Here is a 17,515-nt window from a genome sequence, read left to right as displayed (position 1 = left end):
CCCTCAGCGGGTAAACTTTGGACACCCTGCCTTAGTGGGACCTTAGACTTAGTCCAAGTTGTGGCCCAACAAAGTAATAGACGGCACATCCTCTCAGAGTCGACACAATGAAGCACTTGTTGTGACAGAGGTGTGGTTTCTCTCCCAGGAGGAGCAGGTGGAGCTGGTGTCCCTGGCGTCGTCCATCGAGGAGGAGGAGCTGCCGCTGGTGTTCCTGGAGAAGGTGCATCAGTTCCGAGAGCGCGTGGACAAGTTCACCAAGGCCAGCCTGCCCTCGGTCCTCAGCCTCTCCATCACGCCCAGAGCCGCCGACTACCTGCAGCAACACTGGCCCGCCATCACCCTCGCCAGTCTGGAGGAGGCACCTGTGCCCAAGGTGTGCTGCTGTGTTCGATGTGGCAACATGGACCACCTGCCCGCCTCCGAGGGCTCCGTGCGGGACTTGTGCTTCAGACCCGCCATCCTGGTGATCTTCTTGCTGCTTCTCCTGCTGGCGTCACACGGCCTGGACCACTTCAGTCACGGCCAACTGCTGCCCTCCTTGTGGGCGTGGCTGGAGTCTACTTGGGGGGTGACGCTGGACTTGGTGGAGAGATGGAGCCTCCACGTCGCCTCCTTGGGGGAAATGTTGGTGGTGCAGCTCAACACCTTCTTCTCACCTCTGGACCTCAGCGCCTTCTTTACCACTTGACTTCTGCTTCATATTCCACTCATGTGTTCATATAAACACTCCCCACTCATGTGTTCATATAAACACTCCTTAACCTGGGAGACATGTTGCATGATACTAACCTTGGAACTTCTAGCCAATAAAAGCTTCAAATGTTGAAATAATTTAAAATGCTGAAATGGTTTGAATGTTGAAGAGTTTCAATTTCCAGGAAAAAACAGAATTTGGTTTGGAACTTGGGAAAGTGTTGGTTTGAAAGATGTTCAGCCTGTTCAGGAAGTGTGTGCTCTACTTCAACGATTTAAATAAAAAATTCCAGGATTTCCCATAATTCCTTTTTTTTGGGTGCATTTTCCCCATTTTTCAAACTTCCACAATTCCCACATTCTTCAAACCATTCCACATTCAACCCATCCTGGACATTTAATTTACCATTTTTCCACATTCAACAAATTTCCAGGAATTCCCGTTTTTTTGGTAACCTATTTCCAGTCTTAAGTTCCATTCTGCAAATTTTAACTATCATTCTTCCAAGTTCAAAAAAATTCCAGGATTTTCCAGAATTCCTGGTTTTCCAAAGCCCTATTTCCACCCTTTTTTCTGGCGACTACCCCTTTCACACTTTTTAACCTGTTTCAACCGTTCCACCGTCAAAACACTTAATCAGGACAAAAAACAAAGTTGTTTTTTGAACTGGAAAATTTCCCGGTTTTCCCGTAATACTATTTCTCTTTCCATCATGTTACTACTTCAACATTTCTCCACCGATTTGAAAAAAAATCCAACACCAACCATTTCAACTCATTCAGACCATTCAAGTTTTTTACCATTTAAAAAAAATCAATTTTTTTCCGAAATTCCCAAATTTGGGGGAAATTCCCATTAATTTCAATGGGATATTCTTCCAACTGTTCCAACTTCAAAATATTCAGCCTGTTCAGGAAGTGTGTGCTCTACTTCAACAATAAAAAATTCCAGAATTTCCCATAATTCCTTTTTTTTGGTGCATTTTCCCCATTCAAAATGAATTACCCATTTTTCAAACTTCCACAATTCCCACATTCTTCAAACCATTCCACATTCAACCCATCCTGGACATTCAATTGACCATTTTTCCACATTCAACAAATTTCCAGGAATTCCTGGTTATTTTGGCAACCTATTTCCAGCCTTAAGTTACATTACTCCTTTCACACTTTTTAACCCATTTCAACTCATATTCAGGACAAAAATCAAGTTGGTTAAGGAACTACAAAAATTCCCGGTTTTCCCGAAATTCCAGGAATTTCTCAATTAAAAACTTACTAATTCAAAATTTCTTGACTGATTTAAACAATTACAACATCCACCAATTCAGCTCATTCAGGACATTCATGTTCCTAAAAGTTTTCCAAAGAAATCCCGCTTTTCCCAAAATTCCAGGAAGTTCCCATTGAAATGAATGGGACAATTTTCCAAGTTGCAAAATTCCCACAATTTTCAACCTATTCAAACCATTCCAACATCAACACATTCCACCATTCTGCAAATTTTAACTATCATTCTTCCAAGTTCAAAAAAATTCCAGGATTTTCCATAATTCCTGGTTTTCCAAAGCCCTATTTCCACCCTTTTTTCTGGCGACTACTCGTCCCACATTTTTCAACGCATTTCAACCATTCCACCGTCAAAACATTCCTCTTAATCAGGACAAGAAAACTAAGTTGTTTTTTTTAACTGGAAATTTTCCCGAAATTCCGTAATACTATTTCTCATTCCGATATGTTACTACTTCAATATTTCTCGACCGATTTGAAAAAAATCCAACACCAATCATTTCAACTCATTCAGACCATTCAAGTTTTTTTACCATTTAAAAAAAAAAAAATCCCGCTTTTCCCGAAATTCCCAAATTTGGGGGAAATTCCCATTGAAATCCATGGGATATTCTTCAAAGTTCCACAACTCCCACAATTTTCATCTAATTCAAAGTATTCAGCCTGTTCAGGAATTGTGTGCTCTACTTCAACAATTAAAAAAAAAAATTCCAGTATTTCCCATAATTCCTTTTTTTTGGTGCATTTTCCCCATTCAAAATGAATTGCCCATTTTTCAAACTTCCACAATTCCCACATTCTTCAAACCATTCCACATTCAACCCATCCTGGACATTCAATTGACCATTTTTCCACATTCAATAAATTTCCAGGAATTCCTGTTTTTTTTGGCAACCTATTTCCAGCCTTAAGTTCCACTACTCCTTTCACACTTTTTAACCCATTTCAACCGTTCCATCGTCAAAACACTCCTCATATTCAGGACAAAAATCAAGTTGGTTAAGGAACTAGAAAAATTCCCGGTTTTCCCGAAATTCCAGGAATTTCTCAATTAAAAACTGTTAGTAATTCAACATTTCTTGACTGATTTAAACAATTCCAACATCAACCCATTCAGGACGTTCATGCTCCTAAAATTTTCCAAAAAAATCCCGCTTTTCCCAAAATTCCAGGAAGTTCCCATTACAATCTATGGGACATTCTTCCAAGTTCCACAATTCCCACATTTTTCATCTTATTCAAACGGTTCCAACTTCAAAATATTCAGCCTGTTCAGGAATTATGTGCTCTACTTCAACAATTTTTTTTAAAATTCCAGTATTTCCCATAATTCCTATTTTTTGGTGCATTTTCCCCATTCAAAATGAATTGCCCATTTTTCAAACTTCCACAATTCCCACATTCTTCAAACCATTCCACATTCAACCCATCCTGGACATTCAGTTTACCATTTTTCCACATTCAACAAATTTCCAGGAATTCCTGTTTTTTTTGGCAACCTATTTCCAGCCTTAAGTTCCACTACTCCTTTCACACTTTTTAACCCATTTCAACCGTTCCATCGTCAAAACACTCATATTCAGGACAAAAATCAAGTTGGTTAAGGAACTAGAAAAACTCCCGGTTTTCCCGAAATTCCAGGAATTTCCCATTGAAATCTATGGGACATTCTTCCAATTCCCACATTTTTCATCTAATTGAAACTGTTCCAACTTCAAAAAATTCAGCCTGTTCAGGAATTGTGTGCTCTACTTCAACAATTTTTTTTTTAATTCCAGGATTTCCCATAATTCCTTTTTTTTTGGTGCATTTTCCCCATTCAAAATGAATTGCCCATTTTTCAAACTTCCACAATTCCCACATTCTTCAAACCATTCCACATTCAACCCATCCTGGACATTCAATTTACCATTTTTCCACATTCAAAAAATTTCCAGGAATTCCCGTTTTTTTGGCAACATATTTCCAGCCTTAAGTTCCACTACTCCTTTCACACTTTTTAACCCATTTCAACCGTTCCCCCGTCAAAACATTTCTCTTAATCAGGACAAAAATCAAGTTGGTTAAGGAAGTAGAAAAATTTTCCCGAAATTCCAGGAATTTCTCAATTAAAAACTGTTACGAATTCAACATTTCTTGACTGATTTAAACAATTTCAACACCAACCAATTCAGCTCATTCAGGACGTTCATGCTCCTAATAACTTTTCCCAAAAAAATACAGCTTTTCCCAAAATTCCAGGAAGTTCCCATTGAAATCTATAGGACATTCTTTCAAGTTCCACAATTCCCACATTTTTCATCTAGTTCAAACTGTTCCAACTTCAAAATATTCAGCTTGTTCAGGAATTGTGTGCTCTACTTCAACAAAAATCAAGTTGGTTAAGGAACTAGAAAAATTCCCGGTTTTCCTGAAATTTCTCAATTATAAACTGTTACTAATTCAACATTTCTTGACCGATTTAAACAATTCCAACACCAACCAATTCAGCTCATTCATACTCCTAATAATTAAAAAAAAAAAATCCAGCTTTTCCCAAAATTCCAGGAAGTTCCCATTGAAATGAATGGGACATTTTTCCAAGTTGCAAAATTCCCACATTTTTCAACCTATTCAAACCATTCCAACTTTAACACATTCCACCATTCTGGACATTCAAACTAACACTTTCCCAAGTTCCAAGTCAAATTCCGTTTTTTTCCTGGAAATTCAAACTCTTCAACATTCATACCATTCAAATGATTCTTACATTCAAACTACATTCTGTCATCATTTCACTTCAACTTCAGCATTCACACGCATTTCCTTCAGGAATTGCCTCTTGTAGTTATTCTTCTTCTCCAGATTTTGGCGCACTCTACCTTCCACATTTTTCACCCGATTCAAAGTGTTCCAACTTCAAACTGTTCTGCTTATTCGGGAATTCCCTTGACAAATTCCAAAAATTCCCAGATATCCCAGAATTCCAGGTTTTCCAGGACGTTTATCCCATTCAAAATGATTCGGCCATTTTTCAAATGATTCAAAACATCCCACCTTCAACACATTCCACCATTCTGGAAATTTAAACTATCATTCTTCCAAGTTCAAAGAAATTCCAGGATTTCTGGTTTTCTAAAGCCCTATTTCGACCCTTTTTTCTGGCGACTACTTCCACATTTTTCAATGCATTTCAACCGTTCTACCGTCAAAACATTCCTCTTAATCATTTTGTACAGTTACACCTAAAACTCACGTATTCAGACACTCGGCACCATCTAATAAGTCCGGCGACCCCCGGCCGGAGGTCCAGGGCACAGATAGCAGGCCCATCAAAATTTCTGCGGGAATTTTCTAGTAATTGCTCATATTTCAAACATTATTATAGTTCCACACATTTCCATTAATGTGAGACGGATTTAACACTGTTGGCGACCAAGCAAGAGGTACTGGGTTGGAATCCCAGTAGGGAGTTAGTGTTTTGTTTCTCTATCATTGTGATTTAGTGAGACAGGTTCTCAATTAAATATGTCATTGGGGCCCGAAATCTTGCACCTAGAAGACCAAGGATAGCTGAGTGGTTGAAGCAGCTAGATCCCAATCAAAGGTTTGTAGGTTCAAGGCCCAGTCAGGTCACTCAGTAACTAGGAAAGATCCAGTCAGAAGAGTTCATCTTTTATATGATAGTTTACTGAGACAGGTTCTCAATTAAATATGTCATTGGGGCCCGAAATCTAGTCTCAAGAACACCAAGGATAGCTGAATGGTTAAACAGCTAGCTCCCACTCAAAGGGGACTGGGTTCAAATACCAGTCAGATCACTTGGTAAGTAGGAAAGATCCAGTCGGAGGAGTTAAAGGCCTACTGAAAGCCACTACTAGCGACCACGCAGTCTGATAGTTTATATATCAATGATGAAATCTTAACATTGCAACACATGCCAATACGGCCGGGTTAACTTATAAAGTGACATTTTAAATTTCCCGCTAAACTTCCGGTTGGAAACGTCTATGTATGATGACGTATGCGCGTGACGTCACGACGGCAACGGAAGTATTCGTACCCAATGTGTCACCATACAAACTGCTCTGTTTTCATCGCACAATTCCACAGTATTCTGGACATCTGTGTTGGTGAATCTTTTGCGATTTGTTTAATGGACAATGGAGACTGCAAAGAAGAAAGTTGTAGGTGGGATCGGTGTATTAGCGGCGGACTACAGCAACACAATCAGGAGGTTGTGTTGTGTTTGAGCAGGATAGCAGACGCGCTACGGTGAGTACAGCTTTGGCTTCCAAACATTTGATCGCTTGCCCGTACGTGCGTGTCGCTATGTGCATGTCACGTACGCAACTTTGGGGAAATATATGTTTCTTGCCGACTCTGATGGCGGCCGGGTTGTCGTCGAAAGCTACAACGCCCGCCGCCGCTCCGTAGCTAAGTTAGCTTCAATTGTTAAGCTTCGCCAAGCTGGAAATTATTAACCGTGTAGTTACATGTCCATGGTTTAATAGTATTGTTGATCTTCTGTCTATCCTTCCAGTCAGGGATTTATTTATTTTGTTTCTATCTGCATTTGAGCCTGATGCTATCACGTTAGCTCCGTAGCTAAAGTGCGTCAACGATGTATTGTCGTGGAGATAAAAGTCACTGTGAATGTCCATTTTGCGTTCTCGACTCTCATTTTCAAGAGGATATAGTATCCCAGGTGGTTTAAAATACAAATCCGTGATCCACAATAGAAAAAGGAGAAAGTGTGGAATCCAATGAGCCAGCTTGTACCTAAGTTACGGTCAGAGCGAAAAAAGATACGTCCTGCACTGCACTCTAGTCCTTCACTCTCACGTTCCTCATCCACGAATCTTTCATCCTGGCTCAAATTAATGGGGTAATCGTCGCTTTCTCGGTCCGAATCTCTCTCGCTGCTGGTGTAAACAATGGGGAAATGTGAGGAGCCTTTCAACCTGTGACGTCACGCTACTTCCGCTACAGGCAAGGCTTTTTTTTTATCAGCGACCAAAAGTTGCGAACTTTATCGTCGATGTTCTCTACTAAATCCTTTCAGCAAAAATATGGCAATATCGCGAAATGATCAAGTATGACACATAGAATGGATCTGCTACCCCCGTTTAAATTTTAAAAAATTCATTTCAGTAGGCCTTTAATGTTTTATATTATAGTTTATCGAGACAGGTTCTCAATTAAATATGTCATTGGGGCCTGAAACCTTGTACCTAGAAGACCAAGGATAGCTGAGTGGTTAAATAGAGATGTCCGATATTATCGGCCGATAAATGCTTTAAAATGTAATATCGGAAATTATTGGTATTGTTTTTATTTATTTTCGGTATCGTTTTTTTAATTTATTAAATCCACATAAAAAACACAAGATACACTTACAATTAGTGCACCAACATAAAAAACCTCCCTCCCCCATTTACACTCATTCACACAAAAGGGTTGTTTCTTTCTGTTATTAATATTCTGCTTCCTACATTATATATCAATATATATCAATACAGTCTGCAAGGGATACAGTCCGTAAGCACACATGATTGTGCGTGCTGCTGGTCCACTAATAATACTAACCTTTAACACTTCATTTTACTCATTTTCATTAACTACTAGTTTCTATGTAACTGTTTTTATATTGTTTTACTTTCTTTTTTATTCAAGAAAATGTTTTTAATTTATTTATCTTATTTTATTTTATAAATTTTTTAAAAAAAAGGACCTTATCTTCACCATACCTGGTTGTCCAAATTAGGCATAATAATGTGTTAATTCCACGACTGTATATATCGGTATCGGTTGATATCAGTATCGGTAATTAAGAGTTGGACAATATTGGAATATCGGATATTGGCAAAAAAGCCATTATCGGACATCCCTAGTTTCTAAAGTTGTAAAAATGTGTAGAATAAATATTACATTTCAACATTTCTGTCAACCAAGATTTGCTTCAGCCTGCAACACATAGTCATTTTGATAGTAGGCTATTATAGACACTTACATCATGTGTTGCCTTCATTATAACACTTATATAATACTTTTAAAGTAATTTTGATAGTAGGCTAATATAGCTAATATAGACACTTACATCATGTGTTGTCTTCATTATAACACTTATATAAGACTTTTAAAGTCATTTTGATAGTAGGCTAATATAGCTAATATAGACACTTACATCATGTGTTGCCTTCATTATAACACTTATATAAGACTTTTAAAGTCATTTTGATAGTAGGCTAATATAGCTAATATAGACACTTACATCATGTGTTGCCTTCATTATAACACTTATATAAGACTTTTAAAGTCATTTTGATAGTAGGCTAATATAGCTAATATAGACACTTACATCATGTGTTGCCTTCATTATAACACTTATATAAGACTTTTAAAGTCATTTTGATAGTAGGCTAATATAGCTAATATAGACACTTACATCATGTGTTGCCTTCATTATAACACTTATATAATACTTTTAAAGTCATTTTGATAGTAGCCTAATATAGCTAATATAGACACTTACATCATATGTTGCCTTCATTATAACACTTATATAATACTTTTAAAGTCATTTTGATAGTAGGCTAATATAGCTAATATAGACACTTACATCATATGTTGCCTTCATTATAACACTTATATAAGACTTTTAAAGTCATTTTGATAGTAGGCTAATATAGCTAATATAGACACTTACATCATATGTTGCCTTCATTATAACACTTCTATAAGACTTTTAAAGTCATTTTGATAGTAGGCTAATATAGCTAATATAGACACTTACACAATGTGTTGCCTTCATTATAACACTTATATAAGACTTTTAAAGTCATTCGAGGATGTCGTTGTGGCTTGTGCAGCCCTTTGAGATACTTGTGATTTAGGGCTATATAAATAAACATTGATTGATTGATTGTGATAGTAGGCTAATATAGCTAATATAGACACTTACCCCATCAGTGGCCTAGTGGTTAGAGCAGGGGTGGGCAATTAATTTTCACCGGGGGCCGCATAAGCAACCCGAGCACTGCTGGAGGGCCACACGACAATATTTCAATTAAATTTTGCTCAATATTATTTTTGATATACCATAAGATAAATAATAATGATGATAATAATTAATAATAATAATAATAATAATAATTTCATTTAACCTAACTTAACTTTATACAAAAGCAGATTGCTTTTTAAGGTCACTTTATCCTGCATTATCCAACATTTTTCCCCATCAGATTTGGACAACCATCTGTTGTTAAAAATAGTTTTTAATCATATCTATTCTATATTGTTTTTTATATTGGTTTTATATGTAATTGTTTTTTTCTTTTTATTCAGTCATTGGTGGAGCTAAGGATAATATTTGAATATTGTTTGTAATATTGTTGTGCAGCACTTTGGAAACATTTTGTTGTTTAAATGTGCTATATAAATAAAGTGGATTGGATTGTCACACCTGCCAGCGTGTCCCAACACGCATTTACCTCTGTGAACAAGTCATTACCTGTGGTTGTCTCTTTAATTGACTGCATCAGAGCTCTCATCCAAAGTTAGCGAAAAACAGTCCTGTCTCCGGGCATTATCAGCGCAACAAAGTCCAATAAGCACTCCTTAATAAACTCTCCGTCAGAAAACGCCTTACTTTTTCTGGCGCTTTTGTGAGAAATGACGAAACTTGTCCTGACGGCTGCATCTCTGGGGGTGTGAAATATGGCACAAAGTCCTTGTTGGGTTTGCAGTTTTGCCATCAACGCATCAGCCTCCCTTGCGCGCGCTTCATCAGACACATTCCGGTATTTTCCCTCGTGTTTCTTCGTGTAGTGGCGATTAAAATGATATTTAAACACAGCAACCTGTGTACCACACATTAAGCACACGGCTTTACCATTAATTTATGTAAAGAAATACTTGGCAGTCCATCTCTTGTTGGAAACACGCCATTCCTCATCAACTTTTCTTTTTTTAGCGTCTCATCACTTGTCTCTATGCACCTTCCCTCACAGGTTCCCTCCGGACATACGGCATAAATAACACATTTCAAAATAAAAGCAGCACAGTTGTATTGCGCGCACGACATAGATGTTTTTTAAACTTTATTTTGTAATTTGTAATTGCGCCGTTCAATTCACTCACAATCGCACACGCGCATACGTCCACACGGAAGTAATACAAATAACGCTTTTCAAAACAAAAGCAGCACTGTTGTATTGCACACTCGACATAGATACTTTTTTAAATTTATTTTGTAATTTATGATTGGCCTCACGCGGGCCGGACAGGGATGCGCAAAGGGCCGGATGCGGCCCGCGGGCCGTACAATGCCCAGGTCTGGGTTAGAGTGTCCGCCCTGAGATGGGTAGGTCATGAGTTCAAACCCCGGCCGAGTCATACCAAAGACTATAAAAATGGGAGCCATTACCTCCCTGCTTGACACTCAGCATCAAGGGTTGGAATTGGGGGTTAAATCACCAAAAATGATTCCCGGGCACAGCCACCGCTGCTGCTCACTGCTCCCCTCACCTCCCAGGGGGTAATCAAGGGTGATGGGTCAAATGCAGAGAATAATTTGCCACATCTAGTGTGTGTGTGACAATCATTGCTACTTTAACTTGATGTGTTGACTTCATTATAACACTTATATAAGACTTTTAAGGTCATTTTGATAGTAGGCTAATATAGCCAATATAGACACTTACATCATGTGTTGACTTCATTATAACACTTATATAAGACTTTTAAGGTCATTTTGATAGTAGGCTAATATAGACACTTACATCATGTGTTGTCTTCATTATAACACTTATATAAGACTTTTAAAGTCATTTTGATAGTAGGCTAATATAGCTAATATAGACACTTACATCATGTGTTGTCTTCATTATAACACTTATATAAGACTTTTGAAGTCATTTTGATAGTAGGCTATTATAGGTAATATATTTATTTTAGTTTTGGTCCAATATGGCTCATTCAAGGCTTTGGGTTGCCGACCCCTGCCTTAGAGTCGTTTTAACTTGGTTTATGAAACATGCTAACTGTTAGCATTTTAATGTTAGGATGCTAATGTTTTAGGCTAGCTCTGTACCTCATTGTGTACAGTTATACCTAAAACTCACAGATTGGGTCACGAGCCACCCTCTTTAAAGTATGCCGTCTACCGTTCTAGTTTGTAATATAACAAGATGAAGTACAGTATTTTATTGAATAAAGAATAGAAGAGCAGCACAGGACATATTTACAACGATAAAAGAAGGTGTCGGACACAAGCAGAAGATCTAAGCCGTGGTGGCTCCGTGCTCTTGGAACACGATTGTCTTGGGGTTGATGCCCACACTCTTAGTGGTGTTGTGAGTTTTGTAGATACCTATGAGGCGATCGGCGATCTCAAACATGTTGTTCCTTAGCGAGATGATGATGAACTGAGCGTTCTTGGTCTGCTCCTGTGTGCAGAGAAGTGGAGATGGTCTACCGCAGGGGTCACCAACCTTTTTGAAAGCAAGAGCTACTTCTTGGGTAGTGATTAATGTGAAGGGCTACCAGTTTGATACACACTTAAATAAATTGCCAGAAATAGCCAATTTGCTCAATTTACCTTTAACTCTAAGTTATTATTAATAATTAATGATATTCACACTTAATTGAACGGTTTAAAAGAGGAGAAAACACGAAAAAAATGACAATTAAATTTTGAAACATAGTTTATCTTCAATTTCGACTCTTTAAAATTCAAAATTCAACTGAAAAAAAGAAGAGAAAAACTAGCTAATTTGAATCTTTTTGAAAAAATTAAAAAAAGAATTTATGGAACATCATTAGTAATTTTTCCTGATTAAGATTAATTTTAGTATTTTGATGACATGTTTTAAATAGGTTAAAATCCAATCTACACTTTGTTAGAATATATAACAAATTGGACCAAGCTATATTTCTAACAAAGACAAATCATTTTCTTCTAGATTTTCCAGAACAAAAATTTTAAAAGAATTTCAAAATACTTTGAAATAAGATTCAAATATGATTCTACAGATTTTCTAGATTTGTCAGAATAATTTTGTTTTATTTTAATCATAATAAGTTTGAAGAAATATTTCACAAATATTCTTCGTTGAAAAAACAGAAGCTAAAATAAAATGAAGAATTAAATTAAAATGTATTTATTATTCTTTAGAATAAAAAAAAAAAATTACTTGAATATTGATTTAAATTGTCAGGAAAGAAGAGGAAGGAATTTAAAAGGTAAAAAGGTATATGTGTTTAAAAATCCTAAAATCATTTTTAAGGTTGTATTTTTTCTCTAAAATTGTCTTTCTGAAAGTTATAAGAAGCAAAGTAAAAAAATTAATGAATTTATTCAAACAAGTGAAGACCAAGTCTTTAAAATATTTTCTTGGATTTTCAAATTCTATTTGAGTTTTGTCTCTCTTAGAATTAAAAATGTCAGGCAAAGCGAGACCAGCTTGCTAGTAAATAAATAACATTTAAAAAATAGAGGCAGCTCACTGGTAAGTGCTGCTATTTGAGCTATTTTTAGAACAGGCCAGCGGGCTACTCATCTGGTCCTTACGGGCTACCTGGTGCCCGCGGGCACCGCTTTGGTGACCCCTGGTCTACCGGCTCCGACGTGATGTTGGCAGTGACGGCAGTACTCACGTAAATGTAACAGGCCACGATGGAGACGTTCTTGAAATCCAGCGCGGCGTCGATCTCGTCCATGAAGTAGAGCGGCGTGGGCTTGTAGTGGTGCAGAGCAAACACCAGCGCCAGCGAGCTGAGGGTCTTCTCTCCCCCGGAGAGGTTGAAGATCTTCTTCCAGCTCTTCTTTGGAGGTCGCACACTGCAGAGGAACATCGAGCATGAGGACACTGGTGGGAGCCCGAGCCACGCACACGGTCACACCTGAACATGATGCCCTCAGAGAAGGGGTCCAGGCTGTCCACCAGCTCCAGCTCCGCGTCGCCCCCCAGTGTGAGCATCTGGTAGTTCTCCTTCAACTTGTTGGTGATCATGTTGAAGCCCGTCATGAACTCGTTGAGGCGTTGCTTGCGGAGGTCCTCGTAGCCTTGTTTGAACTGGTCCCGCTCCGTGGTGATCTTACTCAGCTGGCCCACGCGCTCCAAGTACTGCTCCTCCTGCACACCAGTCACATGTAGGGATGATGTTTGGTAAGAAATGATCGAGTTCGAGCCTATTATCGAATCCTCTTATCCAACCGATTCCTTATCGATTCTCTTATCGAGTCCAGATAGGTTGTTGTATATGGAAAACAACAATATTTGGTTTAACAAAAGCTCACTTTTATTTCATGAGAAAAAAACAAAAACAAATAAATAAATAAATATTGACTGTTACTCCCCTAAAAAAAAAAAAAAAAAAAAAATATTGACTGTTACCCAAAGTATATTAAGTGGGATTTTTCAGAAAAACAAATATATACAGCAGGGGTCACCAACGCGGTGCCCGCGGGCACCAGGTAGCCCGTAAGTACCAGGGGCCGTACTTATCAAGCTTCTTAGAGTGCCATTTTACACTTAAGTCCTGAGAATTTGCGAAATGTAGTCCTACTCTCAAACTTAAGAATAAAAGCTTTTTATCAACGTTCTTAAGTCTAAGAATCACTCCTACTCTCCACGATATTTAAGAGACCTTCAGAGGTGTCTTAAGTGGTTAGGAGTTGCCAGCAGGGGATGGCACTGAGGCGAGAGAGACGTGCGCTAACGTTCAGGGAACGGAACAATGTTTTGGTTTTTTTTGATGACGAGCAGCTGATCAAACGGTATCGTTTAGACAGAGCGGGTATTATTTTTGTCACAGATTTAATACTTTTCGATTCCATGTTGATTTCTGCATGTGGCTGCAGTGGGCTAGTATATATAGAGCCACCCACACCAGTTTCAAATTAGTTGCCTAATTAATGAATTGGAAAGAAAATGTTATGAGAGTAGCGTATGTGTGTGGCCGTGAGGTGAGTGACGTCAGTGAGTGTGTGGGCGAGAGAAGAGAGGGAGCGGTAGCGTGAGTGCCGGCGGGGACTAGTTTGTTTTGTATTATTTTGTAGTTTATTGTCAAAATATACACTCCCATTGTCCACTTAAATATTTCCAAGATATTTCTTTATTCTTAGACAACGGATTCCCTTCCGTGATTGGTCATTTCTATGGACACAGAAATGACGTCACCTAAAATTGCGTTTACGGCACATAGTAATGTCGTAATTCAGCTCTGAGTGTGACACTTAAGATTCAGTCCTACACTTCGCTGAAAGTGTGAGTAAGACGCTTGATAACTAACTTTTAAGTGCAGCTTTCAGCGAAGAATTTATTTACTCTTAAGTCAACTCTTAGCAGACTTCTTAGGAGTAATTCTAAGAAGCTTGATAAGTACGGCCCCAGATGAGTAGCCCGCTGGCCTGTTCTAAAAATAGCTGAAATAGCAGCACTTACCAGTGAGCTGCCTCCATTTTTTAAATTTTATTTATTTACTAGCAAGCTGGTCTCGCTTTGCTCGACATTTTTAATTCTAAGAGAGACAAAACTCAAATAGAATTTGAAAATCCAAGAAAATATTTTAAAGACTTGGTCTTCACTAACTGACAAAGAAACAGATAACAGATTTGGTGTCCAGTTCAAAGTGTGAAATGATTTATTTAAAAATTTGAGAGCTGACTTTTGTATTTGTATTTGCTATTGGAACATACTAACTACACACACAGGCAGACAGCTAACAAACAATCCAAGACGTCTAATAAAGTTCCAAAGCAGATTAATCCATTTAGGCTCTTTATTGTTGTTGATCTTGCTTTGTCTTTTCCTATATTTACTTTTGTCTTGCACTGGACTGTTATTTTTTTAAACTGAAATACACACAGTGACAAATGTATAAGCTATGTGATTCAATTAACATACTCAAATTTAATACACAATATGTAAATATTAGCTTCACACAAATATACAGTACTATCATCAAACAAATACTTCTGAGTGTTGAAACTATTTCGATGGTGGAAATACACGACTGGCAGCCATTTTAAGTCCTCAAATCATCCATTGAAACAGTGCACAAAAATCGTTTTTCAATAAACATCTTAGTTTTAAATGTAACCACTTTCCACCTTAATATTGAGTTACATAAACAAGTTAAACAGTTTACTTACAGACTTATCTTTTCCAAGGCTTGTAAGAGCTAACACAACTTGTCTACTTCTCAATTGTCTCAACCCGGAAGTGCCCAAACTAATGACGCGTAGTATTTTCATATCGCCACAAGGTGTCAGTAAGAGTCTACAATCAAATGGGCATAACATTGCCCATTTGGGATTTGTTACCAGGGATTCGAATAAAGAACCAACTCTTTTTCTTTACTATAGTGGTCTCGATAACGGGTACCGGTTCTCAAAAAGGGATTCGAGTCCGAGGACTCTGTTCTTTTCTTATCGAACAACCGGGAAAACCGGTTTCGAGCATGATCCCTAGTCACATGTTCATGTGGCTGAAGACCATGGCGACCTTATCGTCGTACCTTCTTCTTGTACTCGGCGATGGCGCCCAGGTTGGGCTTCATGTGAGCACACTGCGTCTCCAAGGTGAGCATCTTGTTGGCGATGACGTTGGGGTCCGAGATGGCATCCAGCTGCTCGGCTGTGAGAGCAGGGAGTTCTTCCTCAGGTTGGCCCTCGATGGCGTGAAAGGACAGCTTGGAAGCCTGCGGACCAAGAGAACGGTGGTCACATGTCACACCTTAGCAACAAAGAGCCACTGCCTAAACCAGGGGTGTCCAAACTTTTTCCACTGAGGGCCGCACAGGGAAAAATTAAAGCATGTGGGGGCCATTTTGATATTTTTCATTTTCAAACCATAACAAAATATATGGATTTTTTATTTATTTTACCTTTAGGGGTCCCGGGGACCATAAAGGGTCTCAGTCATTAAATTTTTTTAAATGAGTCAGATTATTATTATTTTTTAATTATTTAACGCTTACAGTAAATCTCTATATCAACTTCAAGTTGATATAAAGTAATACAAATTAAAAAAAATGTTTTATGGCTTTTCTGTCAAAAACAACTTAGTTTTTTTTATAGTAAAACTGAAATATGCAGTATTTAGTCATTAGAGCCCTAAAAGATCAATAATGCAGGACACCATTGATTTTAATTCTTTCATATTTTTGAGTCATCACAGTGAAAAGATAAATAAAAAACCACTAAATATATTTGGGATCCAAAAGGTGCCCCACTCATAAAGTGATACATTTTTATTAGGTTTTTCTTTTACTTTCAACACTTAAGTTACGAGATCAACTTCAGATATATCTGTCCATTTTATGCTGGAACTATTATTTTGTTTGTTTTATGCGCTTTTGTCAAAGAAAACTTTGATGTTTTTATATGGCTACTACACAATATATGCAATATTTACCACATAAAACATTTTAAAGTGAAATATTTGAAGTAATTGGAGCCCTGAAAATAATTCATTATATCATGGATTTTTTGTCATTACTTTTTTTTTTTTGAGAAATGGCAAAAACTGAAAAATAAAGAAAGACAAAAGAAAAAAAAACAGCCTGCATGGCAGCTTTTGTGTCAACATTGCAACTTTTTCTCGTTAGATTTCACCTCATTCCACTTTTTTTAATGTTCTTTTTTATTTTTATAATAGTATTCCCAGAATGTGTGGCGGGCCGGTAAACAATTAGCTGCGGGCCGCAAATGGCCCCTGGGCCGCACTTTGGACACCCCTGGCCTAAACTAAGGTCTTAACAGGATCTCCAGCATTTAAAAAAACTATCTCTGTCCCCAAGCAAACGCATACAATGAATGTCATACACATGCCAAAATACTGGGGGCGCTGTAGCCTAGGACTTAAGACCATTTTAGCCGATCAGAAACATCCAAAACGTCATTTCCTGAGGCGGCAAATATCAAAAATTTATTTTTTTATGGATTACTTTGCATTGGATGAGACTATGACGGGCACATATCCAGGAGGAGTGGACCAGATTCATGGCAGAGTTCCAGTGTTGACCGGATACCACCACATCATTTTATGTGGATTATTACTTAATCTATTATTACTAAATGTATTCCCTTTTTCCATTGTGACAAAAAACATTTGTATTATATTTTTATTTAATATCATCAATATTGTAACAATATTATATTATTATTAGGGATGCCCGATAATATCGGACTGCCGATATTATCGGCCGATAAATGCTTTAAAATGTAATATCGGAAATTATCGGTTTAGGTTTCAAAAAGTAAAATTCATGACTTTTTAAAACGCCGCTGTGTACACGGACGTAGGGAGACTTTGCGTGCCGGCCCAATCACATAATATCTACGGCTTTTCACACACACAAGTGAATGTAAGGCATACTTGGTCAACAGCCATACAGGTCACACTGAGGGGGACCATTTAAACAAGTTTAACACTGTTACCAATATGCGCCACACTGTGAACCCACACCAAACAAGAATGACAAACACATTTCGGGAGAACATCCGCACCGTAACACAACATAAACACAACAGAACAAATAC

At 37.8% G+C, this 17,515-nt stretch overlaps 2 protein-coding genes across 8 annotated transcripts in view; one reads left to right on the top strand and one right to left on the bottom strand.

Annotated features, from left to right (window-relative positions):
• The window catches only part of trim59 (tripartite motif containing 59), a 31,532-nt gene extending 29,934 nt beyond the window's left edge, over positions 1–1,598 (top strand). For all 6 annotated transcript variants that reach the window (XM_062062008.1, XM_062062006.1, XM_062062011.1 and 3 more), the window contains exon 5: positions 149–1,598. In XM_062062008.1, the coding sequence (XP_061917992.1) occupies positions 149–691 (543 nt within the window). In that variant the 3' untranslated portion in view covers positions 692–1,598. The remainder of the gene's footprint in view (positions 1–148) is intronic.
• Positions 1,599–11,157: 9,559 nt separating this feature from the next.
• smc4 (structural maintenance of chromosomes 4) overlaps positions 11,158–17,515 on the bottom strand; it is a 56,079-nt gene continuing 49,721 nt past the window's right edge. For both annotated transcript variants that reach the window (XM_062062004.1, XM_062062005.1), the window contains exons 21-24: positions 15,490–15,672; positions 12,871–13,103; positions 12,625–12,808; positions 11,158–11,414 (exon numbers count right to left, since the gene is read on the bottom strand). In XM_062062004.1, coding sequence (XP_061917988.1) covers positions 11,250–11,414; positions 12,625–12,808; positions 12,871–13,103; positions 15,490–15,672 — 765 coding nt within the window. In that variant the 3' untranslated portion in view covers positions 11,158–11,249. The remainder of the gene's footprint in view (positions 11,415–12,624; positions 12,809–12,870; positions 13,104–15,489; positions 15,673–17,515) is intronic.

Source organism: Entelurus aequoreus, linkage group LG10, assembly GCF_033978785.1.
Source record: "Entelurus aequoreus isolate RoL-2023_Sb linkage group LG10, RoL_Eaeq_v1.1, whole genome shotgun sequence".
Lineage (NCBI taxonomy): Eukaryota > Metazoa > Chordata > Actinopteri > Syngnathiformes > Syngnathidae > Entelurus > Entelurus aequoreus.
This window is presented reverse-complemented; position numbering and strand designations above follow the sequence as displayed.